The sequence below is a fragment of the Odontesthes bonariensis genome, chromosome 12 (assembly GCF_027942865.1).
Source record: "Odontesthes bonariensis isolate fOdoBon6 chromosome 12, fOdoBon6.hap1, whole genome shotgun sequence".
Classification (NCBI taxonomy): Eukaryota; Metazoa; Chordata; class Actinopteri; order Atheriniformes; family Atherinopsidae; genus Odontesthes; species Odontesthes bonariensis.
Window position 1 is genome coordinate 32,235,943 of NC_134517.1, and position 11,569 is coordinate 32,247,511.

The 11,569-nt window shown below is 43.1% G+C and overlaps 1 protein-coding gene across 17 annotated transcripts in view; it reads right to left on the reverse strand.

The window, feature by feature from the left end:
• caska (calcium/calmodulin-dependent serine protein kinase a) overlaps window positions 1–6,658 on the reverse strand; it is a 124,604-nt gene extending 117,946 nt beyond the window's left edge. For 12 of the 17 annotated variants that reach the window (XM_075480149.1, XM_075480147.1, XM_075480145.1 and 9 more), the window contains exon 1: window positions 5,838–6,657. In XM_075480149.1, the coding sequence (XP_075336264.1) occupies window positions 5,838–5,896 (59 nt within the window). In that variant the 5' untranslated portion in view covers window positions 5,897–6,657. Of the gene's footprint in view, window positions 1–5,837 lie in introns of all 17 variants that reach the window. The other 5 variants (XM_075480148.1, XM_075480146.1, XM_075480141.1 and 2 more) reach the window with 2 other exon arrangements.
• Between the last annotated feature and the right edge of the window lie 4,911 nt (window positions 6,659–11,569).

Below are 11,569 nucleotides of genomic sequence, written 5' to 3' on the forward strand. Positions count from 1 at the left end.
CAGTCCAGGAAGTTAGATAACAGCAGGCGGCATGTTCGGTTTCATCTTGAAAAGCATTTCTAGACAGTGCATGCCCTCATAAAAAAGGTAGCCGCCGCGTGCAATCCAAAAAGCCAGATTTGGAGCCACCAGAAGAATTTCACTCCAAGTTCCAGCCACAGGAGAGTGGTGAGCAAAATTAGGAATTAGGAAGTCAATATTCTGATAAACAGATGATACTGTGCAGAGTATCAAAGAGCTCGCTGGTATAGAGTGTGGCCCTGGTAACTTTCTGTGACTAAAATTTACAGATATCCCCTAAAAGCCTCACGAGCACAAGCACTGAAAACGTACCTGTGCCTCCTAAAAGACTCCCAATCTGTATAATCTGCAGTGCTGCTTTGAAAAGATGACATCTCTTTTCTAAATTTTACTCGACGTGCATCAAGGAAGGGTGTGGACAACAAAAAAAAACCTGCCTGCAGTTTAAAGATGCGGAAACAAAGACGTGAGAAGTGGTTCCCTGGATAACAGCTGTTTATGCTGCTCTCTGTGAGGTGCCAAAACAAACATAGGTGGCTGATTTAAAATTAACCAGCGACAGCATAATGAATGTCTGTCAAACTGTGTGTTTACTGGAAACTATGCGCAAATCCCAACCCAAAAAAAAAAAAAAAAAAATAGGTTGGAACCCGGTGTCGGATGGACAAAAAGAGAAATAAAAAAAAACTAAAACAAACAGAAGGCAGCAACACGTCTCAAAAATGTGGACGGGGGCAACACAAGGCTTGGAAAAGTTAGCGATACTTTAAATAAACAGCTGGAGGAACATGCTGCAACTAATTAGGTTCACTGGCAAACGGTCAGCGACTTCAGCCATTTCATTATCTACAGTTTCTAACGTCATCAAACAGGAACCTGGAGACATCTTTGTACGCGAGGGACATGGCCGAAAATCTAAATTGGATGCCTGTGATCTCCAGGCCCTCAGGCAGCGCTGCGTTAAAGACAGGAAGGATTCTGTCAGAGAAATCACTGCATGGGCTCAGGAACACTCATCAGCATCGGGCTTACATGACACAAGAATGAACTGAATTATCGTGCTGTTCCGATCAACACCGGACTTTCAAAAGACATGCAAACACGTTAGTCCGACAACAATCATTGTAAATATCATGTGGTTGGGGGCTGTTTCCCTCCTGCATGCATTTCCTCATACAGCCCCCCCCCCCCTCCCTGATTAGAACATCAACAAAACTAATAAATCATTTGCATTTTTTGTTTCTTCTGACCTGCGGAGCAGCCGCGATACCACACTGAACACGAGCATCAAATCACAGAAACTGCGCTCCGGTTTTACAAGTATCTATTGCAAACAAGAAGAGAGCTTGTTCATGCAAGACTCAACACTAAACGTAGCTTTATTTACTTAATGCAGCACACAGAGAGATGCTGGAACCTGCTGGGGGTGTTTCCCCCGCTTGATGAGGATGGGATAAATATTTTAGTGCTTCAGTGTAAGATCCCCCTGCTACATCATCTGTGTGTAATTGTGCGTGCAAAAAGCAGCCTTGCAGCAGATTTTTCTCCTTCAAACCCCAACAGAAAGCCTGAGATCATACAATACGAGCAGCTTGCACACACAGTGCAGGCGAAGCCCCTAGTGACAGCGCCATGTATGTATTCCCACGAGGCCAAAGCCCCCATTCAGTCACAACCGTTAGCACATCGTAGGCACTTTGAAGAACAATGCGCTTCTTAATTAGATGTTATTCAGTAAGTAGTGTAGTCTCCCAATTAAAACGGATTTATTCGGGTCTTTATTCGGGGGATTCGCTGCTGAGTTTTTTTTCCTTTTTTCATCTGACAATTAGCACTTTTAGAACCGGTATCCTCTAAATGACGTATTTTAATACACACTTTAAAAAGTCCTGCATTAGAAAGTTTGGATTAAATAGAAACATTAAACAAAACTCAGTGCCCAGTGACACGAAGACACTACAACGACGTGTAAATCATACTAATTATCATAAGTGTGCATGAAATCTACAACAACTGGATGTAAACACGGCTGATATCTGGAAGAAATGAAAAAAAAAAAACAGCCAAGCAAAGGAACCCGCTGATGTACAGTTGGTGTCTGGGCTCCTTTGTGAGGTTGTGAAATTCACTGGTCTCAGCAAACCAATTAACTTCCCACTACAGCTGCAGGCGCCAATTCTTCTGCGAACTCCTAGAAAATCCTTTGAAAGTGATTGAATTTTTTAAAAAAAGTTAAAAGGAGTGGCAACCACTTTGTCTTCTCCTGCCGACTCCCATCATCTCTCATGTGATTATATTTGCAGAGTTTTATGGAAGCTTGCATCATCGCAAGTATCAAATCTGTCAACGTTCGCTGCATATGTGAGAAGACAATTATAATGTAGCTGAGCAGAACTTGGAGAAGGAACATCCTGAGTCTGAAACCACTCAGAGGGGACAACAGAGCAAACCATACCCACACAACGCAGATACTATTATCAAGAGTGTCCTACTAAGTAAACAAAGCAATGCTTAACCTACTGACCCACCAAACAGAGGTCTGGTGGATGGGTGGGTTATTATTCGAGTACCTCTGGCCATCAATACACAATGAGGCTCGTAATGCTCGGCATCTGCAAGGAGAAGCCAGCCACCATTAGCAAAACAAGCCCCAGGGCCAGCTCTGTGAGACACTTGGCTCTGGTAGTGGAGCTGCCTGGCCCGATCTAGGCCAGTGTTTCAGATGTTTAATTAAGGCGCAAATGCCTCTACATAAACACACAAATGGAAAACCTTTTTTTAATGAAAAAACAAAACAAATACACAGAAAAGGTGCGCCTTAGCAAAACAGCAGGAGAGATGAAAAGGCAGCAGTGAAACTAAACTAGAAGGTTTTTCACTCCCAGTGGTCTGCAGGGTGATGTCAGCTCGCTCCCTGAGGTGAATGCTCATGAGATGGAGCCAGGCCTCGGGCTTTACCTCCTCGTGTCACCTCCTGCAAAACGAAGACACTCGACCACACAGCAGCACAAAGTGACACATGCTCCACATACACACCAACCTGCTTGGGCAGAGAGTTATAATGACATTCAGGCTTTGTACGGCACCCTCGAGTGTCCTCCTAGGCCATGAAGTATGCAAATAGAGGGTAATTCATTTTACTCACAGTGGAGCATATCAGCACTATAGTGATGTATAGGAGAATTTAAACTGTTAAACCTACAGCCAGTCAAAATATTCAGGACAGGGGAGTCATGGAAGGATGAACTCTCCTTTCTCACTTCATTAACACACAAGATATCAGCACATGACCCTATGGATGGCTGCATAAACTCAATGGCCTGTGACTGTGGCATCGGTGCTGTTAACACAGAGTGGAAGGCACTGCGATGCTACAACCAAATTAAACCACAGGACAGTGTGCGGTTCTGGCTCCAGAGCTGCAAAGATTATGAAAAACAAACACAGTCCTCGTCTTTATGTGGAGGGCTGCTGCGTTGTCTCCCCTGCTGTAAGAAACACAGGCTCACACGAACAACTTATTTCTGAGGATGAGCTAGAAAAGTGCACGGCCTGAGGCCACAGGATGTCTCCTAATGTGTGAGTCAAACTAATGGACTGTTTCCATCCACTGTGGCCCTGACCTCAGTCGTCCCATCTCCAGTGCGGCCTCACTTTTCCTCCTTCCAGATTTGCTCTGCGCTTCTTGCCACTAACATCTCCATTTCCTTTTTCGCACCCCGTCCTCTTGTTTTGGCGCCTCAGGACTCAGTGGCATGACGGGTGACATCCCAGCAAACAACAACGTGACACGTGTACACAACACACGCGTGGGTGACAGACAGGCTTTTGGCTGAGGTTGAAGCTTTAAAAATACAAGAGCAATCAAATGATGCATAGCTGAAATCTGTTTTCTGTTTACACAGCGGCTTTTTCCGAGCACAATTCAAAATATTTACGTATATTCAGGCCTGCATATGCGACTACATGTCCCTAACCCCGGACAACACACACGCCTATGTAACATCCAGCATGTTGGGCTTTTAGAGTAATGCCTTTCCTGACTGCGGTGCTGTCATTTGGTTTACTCTGACCCGTTTCTGGCTCACAGGCCACGACCGGTTCTTCAGTGGAGTCTTGAAAGAAGCTGCAGCTGCTCTCCACACAGAACAGCAGGTTAGCCGATAAAAGGCTGCTCTCGCCCCCCCCCCCCACACACTGTAAATCACAGACACTTTGTTAAATACAACGAGCGAAGCTGGGATTCAGGAACCAAGTGTCTTTATTTGTGGCTGCTCCTCTTGATCTTTGGTTGAGGGCTTTCTTTTAAACGGCCATTATTATGCTTTTACATTATAAAAGGACAGAGATTAGACAGAGCAGCGGGATGTCTTTGGTGCCGTGCTTGTGAGAGTTTGAATGAGAGAGAAAGGAATTGCTTGTGAATGTGTGGGATAAATAGAGCACACAACGTTTTCAGGCTTGTCTAAACATGTAGGATGCGTTACAGGTCTTATCGCCCTGTCAGACTGTCAACCATCTCTGTGACACAAGCAGGGAAGTCCCAGAACTAGTCAGCCTGCTCGGACTGCCTGCCTATCTGTCAGGCCGAGCGAGCTCCTGATTCAGGTGAAGCTCGCGTTAACACGCCCACCGAAGTGACTCACTCAAGACCAGCAGCTTGGATGACACCCTTCGTTAATCATTGGCCACGCTGAGAATAAGATCCCATGAATAGATATGCACCACTCATCAAAACAGAGCGACTGTCCCTCACAGCGTGCATCTCCTCTTCTCATCCTCTGTTCCTTTCGTGAAGCACCAAGCTGGGAAGTCCCAGGTGTGGTGAGCGTACTGCAGCAGAACAAAGCCACACAACTGGACCTGCTGCTGCTCCAGGTTTTTCAAAAATCAACATCACAGAAGTAGCATGGGAACACTCGCAACATCACATCTATATCTATGTGGTTGCAATGGATTATAATTACAGGGATTAATTCTATTGATATGCCAAGCTTTGTTACTGCCCTGATGTCTAATACAGGATTACAAAAAGGGAGTAGCAACAACACGGCACACACTCACTCACTCTCACGCACACAACTCAGTGGGTGCATGTTCAGTCTTCTTGTTGCTCATCCGTGCTTGTTAAATTGCAGCTGCAACAGTAACAGAGGATGCAATGCATCCTTGGAAGAACACTCTTATTCCACAAAGCACGGTAGATTTTTTTTTAGCATTTTTGCTGTGCCAAAACATTCCCAAAAATATAGCAATCATGTTCCCCATGCAGGGAACATTTCTCCAAGTAGTCTGGATTAGACCTTCAGTAACTAATGAAGACCAGATGTGCGGTGTGCCTGAGTCATGATGGTCTGTGCCCTGCCCTTTAATCTCTGCAGCGAGTTGCCAACTGCCACTGGATCAAAGAACACGGAACTATGCCAGGTAACGTGTGTTTGGACGACCGTAACACGCAAACCGTGCGGGAAGATGACAAATACCGCGACTGTAACGACGGGTTATACATCCATGTTGGACCAGAGCAATAAAACTTGGAATGTAACGGTGTTGTGTGTCTTTGCCTTCATGAAAAGCAGCACTACTCCTGTGTTTAAGGGGTTTATGGAAAAGGCCTACACTTTTGTGGAAATTATAGTTACAAAGAGTGTCAAATTGATTTGAAAAATCCCTTAGAATAACCACAATAACACATATAGTTCCTACACGTTTTTTTAGCGCTTGAGTGAGCGTGCACATGCGCGCGTGACAAAACCCCAGGAGGGGCTAATTAGAAAGCCTTAAACAGTGAAATAAGCCAGCAATGCAACACTTACTTGCCGATGACCTCGCAGAGCTCGTAAACATCTTCAAAGAGAATGTCGTCGTCCGCCATGGTCCGACCCCGGCTGGGGATAAATTATCCCCCCAAAATATGCGTCCCAAAGCTGATTATATGTTCCTAAATGGGGGGGAAACGAAGGCCACGAGCAGCTGACCGTTTGACAGGAATAACTGACAAGACACCTCTCCTGTCTTCAGCAGGGTAGCCAGCAAAGAGTTGCAAAAGAAAGGTTTCTTATTCCCAGTTGTTGCCTCCTTCGTCGACCCCCCGCCTCCCCACAAAAAATAAAAAAATAACGCTGCGTCGCTGTGGGGGAAACGGCACAGGGGGGTGGAGGGGGAGCTCAGCGATCCAGTTTGAGAGCTCACCGGTTCGGCCCCGCCTCTCCCAAAGCTTCCCGGTATCGCAACTCCCGTCTTAAAAACAGAGAAGCTCACGGAGCTGTCAGTCTTTAAAAACTACTCCTCCGCTGTGCCCGCTCCCTCCGACTGTTGAACGGGCTTGAATGTTGAGCTCACAGCGGATGAAATGCCCCCCAAAGACCCTGCGGACAGTGTTGTACATCAGCACAGGGTCGATCCAGGTGGGTCACGGTGATCTCCACATCCCCCAAAAAAAGCTACGAGTTCGTATTATCGGAGATGCAAACACAATCCACTCGTCGTATAACTAATTGCCGGGTTCAAGTATTCTGAAGCCAACAATCCAGGGACGTCACTCCCAGTCTCTTCCCCCTCGGCTCGACACTACTTTCCGGCCGTTGGTTTACCTTTTATTACGCTGTCGCCCGTATGCTCGGAAGCACAGCTACACAGAGCTTCCAAAAATCCTAGCTCCTCCTATTCATGAGTTATGAAACTGCACCGTTGTCCTCCATTTTGGCGACTGTCCGTTACTGGGTTCGCTATACGGGCTTCAGGCATTTGAGCCAACATGGCGGAGCGGTGGCGCTATAAAGAGCTCAGCAAAACCGCAGTTTCCCTATGACTTTATCAATGAATAGGAATGAAGTGGAGTTCCCTCCCGAAAACGAGGGGGATAATCAATTCAAATATCCGTAAATGTTAGGAACTACTCCCATTAAGCTGTTAAGTTATCTCTCTTTGTAACAGTACATACCTGACTTGGATTTTAAAGATTTTAATTGTGAGTTGTTAATCAGAACAACTCACTAATTATTATACCAAACACGTGGTTATTTTTGGCTCATTGTTAGGACTTGTAGTTTATATCGGTTGCATATAATTGTTAAGTTATATTTCGAGTTTTTAATTGTTGGTTTGACAAAGCTGTAGACTGTAAATAAGAAATAAATATGGCCACTTTGCCACTTAAAGGACGTTAACGTACTTCAGTCTATATTTGTTGCATGTTGAGGGGGGGGCAGGCACCATCTTGGAAGGACTGCTCTCCCATTCCCATCAAATAGAAGGGAATAAATCAAGAATGGCCAAAAAGGTTAAGATGGACTTTACATGAGTCGTAAATGAGTCGCACCTTTAAATACAAGATCTGATTAACCAAAATCCAACCCCTTTTTGAGTAATTCATTTAAATAAACAAATAACATCCAGATACATTCAGCAGTGTGTTTATTCGATATTCACATGCAGTGTGTTTTCTAAGTCACTACAATAAAGACATGTTTTACCTTTGAAACTCACAAGTAACACATTTTTTAATGTGTAAAAGCACAGGTGTGTTTTGCATTTTGTTATGAAGAGTTAAAATGAACTGAGATGTGATTTTAGAGGCTGATCCTTAAGTTTGAGAATAAAAACTCTACCCTGAAGTTAGAATTGAGAGACTGTGCACAAGAAATACAGCCTCGGAGCTAGCAGGAATGCAATATAATGTCTAAACAAGCCGACACTTGATGTCAAATCTACATTTTATATTGGTTTACCCTTATTGAACAAGCAGGTTGAGCAGAGTGACACTTGACTGTACAAAATATGTATCTATAAAGCTTCATATCTGTTCAACTGTAGAATTATTGAGTGAATGATTGAAATATGATTTTATGATGAGAGGTTAAGCAGTTTTTGAATGGGAGTCAATCAGAGCTAACACGTAGTGGCCACCAGTGGTACTGCACTACTAAGGCACTGATTCAACTTTTGAAAGCTAGTGACTACTTACATTCTTTTTTGTACAGTCATATGAAAACACATTGCTCCCTACTTTAGTTCCAAAGTTTTATATAGTTATTAAAAAATCTGATTCCTACCGGGCCTTAAACAGGATCTATAATGGAAAAATACTTTTATTTTCTGTGCTTAAGAGGATACACTCGGGTGTCTGAATCACTGCCAACTCAAAAACTCATAAAAAAACACAGCCTTGGCATTTTGTTTTGGACTCCATATATCTGACAGTGTGATATTCAGTGAGCCTTTGAGATTTGCAAGGGAAACTTGGACCACTTTGCAAGGTTATCCAGCCATGAGAAACCAGCAGCATAATAATGATGAAGCAAACGGGAGCCAACAGTCATTTTCCAGAGCTCGGATTTCTTTTTTTTTCTTTGAGTCACAGGCTATTTACAACAAGCTTACCAGTAGCAAGGTTGATGGCAACAGGTTTGTCAGGAACAGCAACTATGTCCCAACCTGACCCCCCTCTCTGTCACACCCTCACAACCATTGCACACAGGTTCTGTAAACCAAGGATTAAACTACATCATTCAGTGAAGGGGCCATCTTGTTTGACCCCACTTATCTAAAGAAATATTTGTTGAACCGTGTTGCTCATTTGGTGCTGCATGATAATATTTGACGAGTAAGGTTGATGAAATGTGTGAAACATTGCAAAGTGAATGGTGTAGCTCTACGATTTGGCTTTGATGAGAAGACAATATTGTCACCTGACACTGATTCTTGCATTATAGTCATTCACAATGTAATTTCCTTTCCTTGTTAAAGCACAAAGACATATTTCATAGACAGAGGTCTGCAGCAACAGCATAAAGGCTGAAACGCCATGTGAGGACAGCTTCTAGTATGAGTGGATTTAATCTCAGTCCTGTTTAAAGATGATAAAACAGTAAAACAATCAGTTTCTTCCTCCGTCCTCTGTCTCAGCACCTCTCAGGATTCTAGTGTAATGCCCCTGGAGCCGATTCTTTAAAAACAGTGTTTTAGGCACCTAAAATACAACCTAAAACAGAGCAAGTGTTGACATGTGGGCACAACATACAGACAAGTGCTGTCTATTCATATTTTATAGGCTCTGGTGGGTTAAACACATTGCCAGATGATTGCTTAATTAATGCCAAGTGAATAATTAAGCGGAGTTAGTAAACCCAAGATGATGAGCATGTTCTTTTATTTATGGTTTTTCAACTAAAATGATCTGGAGTAATTAGATAAGCCCCTCAGCAGATTCTGAAGGTGCTGTTTTCCTCCCTTAATATGTGGATGCTTATGGAGCACAAAAATCCTTTATTTGGGCCATCTGAAACCTCAATAAAATCTGTGCCCTTGCTGATGATGGGAGGTTGTGTGTGCGAAGGTTGTGAGGTGGTGAGCGGGGGGCATATTTGGCTCAGGACTAAGAGAAATCGGGACATCAGAGAAAATCTTATCTCTAACAAACACACTCTTCTAGACTCAGCAGGAGAGGCAGTGGTGGGTGTTTACCTGATGTTCTTAGCCCCCTTTCCCCTGTCACAAATCTCCAAGCAAAGAGTAGATTGCTTCTCTGGTGATATAGAGGCTGTAGTATTGTAAGCATGTAGACTATTAAACACATCCCTCACTGCACACGACAGACACGTCAAGCAGTTGTCTTACAAATGTGCAGCAATGCACTTTAAAGAGGATGTTGTGTGTCTGCTTTTGTGTAAAGAGGACCCAGATAACTGGTGTCTCCCAAGCAAAATATCTGTGCATTTTAGTGTTGTAGCTCCATAAAACAAAGAAATTGTTAAATGTTTGTTTGCTCAAACCTCTGTGGTCAAGCTTAAAAAATGCTGGATGTATTTTTTAAGTACAGTTTTCTGTTATGAATGATTTCACTTTTAAATCTGGTAAACAATCCTTCAGTGAAGAAATATTATGAGACTGTATTCTTATGATTGTATTTATGTCTATTAAACACACAAAAAAGGAGAAAAGTCCTGTCTCAGGGCCCAAATCAAGAGATTAAGTTTCATTACAGTTTCACAAGCTTCCTTGAATCTGTTTTGTTCATCATGGCTGGAGAGGTTGGAGGTTCTAGCAGTTCAGTGCAGGTGATTAACATACACTGTGATACAGTTTCTCTTACACCAGGCCATGTACGGTTCAGGATCTTACGCAAAAGGACCTCAACATGTGGACTGTTGGAGCCAGAGATCATACCACCAACTGTCTTATCGTTGAACAAGAGTCAATTTTAAAGGTTCATAAAGTGCCTTGCAAATTTTTTTCCGTTTTATTTGAACCCTTTTCACAAAATGCTGGCTCCAATGCAGGTTTGTAACCAGTTTTTTTTTGCTTATCACTCAAGATCTGGGTAAAGCCCAGGAAAAGTGGTCCTGCACTAGCTCCAACTATTTGCTGGTCCAGAGCAAAGAACCACTTGTGTCTGGATCAGGGAGCTGGGGCATGGAGAACAACCAGACCAAATAAAACATTACCCAGGGCTTAAAAATTCGATTCCAGTGTAGCGTTTAGTCTGCTGGGCATTGGTGGGAAGTAAATGCAGGAGTGGAGCTACACGAGGATGATGTTTTTCTAATTTTCCCAAAGTTTTATGTTTCAATATCATTAGCCAGCATCTCTAAATGCTTCCTGACACAACGCATAGAGCAGCTTTTACGACTGACACTTTCTACTAAATGTATAAATGGTGTTTACAGCTACGTCTATGAACACTGTCAGGTGTTTTATTATAAGCAGCTTCTGTTTAGACACCCTGCCAAGAACAGCGTCTATCAATCCCGGTTTGGTGGGAAGATGATGATGTAGGACCCAAATGCAGTCCAGCAGATGGCGAAGGGAGGTTGATGGTGAACTTAACAACAAGAAGCGCGGCAAAGACGGGAAACCACAAAAAACAAACTGGAGAGAAAAAAAAAAAAAAACACAGACAAAGCTCAAAAAGACATTATGACAAAAGGGATGTTGGTCATCACCATGGAAATTGGACATAATTGAAATAGAAGTGCATGGTGCTAAATATGGGCAAATTCTTGTGATGGAGGTTTACCTTTCAGCATAACAATGCCCCGAGTACACTGCTAAAGCAACACTGGAGTGGCTTAAAGGGCCGCATTTAAATGTCTTGTATAAATGACCTCGTCAAAGCCCAGACCTCAATCCGATTGGCTATCTGAGACATAACTTAAAGCTTGCTGGACACCAGCAGAAGTCATCCAGCTTGAAGTTGTTGGAGTAGTTTTGTCCAGAGAAATGAGCAAAAACCCCAGTGGATGAATGTGTCAAACTTAGACATTCCCCAACACCCTCGCTGCTGTGATCATTACCGATACTTTATTTTGTTGTTGTCATGTACTTTATTTGTTTTACAGTTAAAGTTTTGTTCCTTCAAATTTTAGGCATGCTGTGTTGATCAAATGATACACACCGCTGGGAAAATCAGTTGACTTCCATGTAAACAAAACAGAAACAGTACTGAATGTTTCTGCGAGAAACTGTTGTCTCTGGCTTTAGTTTCTATGTTTAGAATGCTTAAAAATCCCTGAATGTTCAACGTTATTATTATTATCATTTCAGTTCA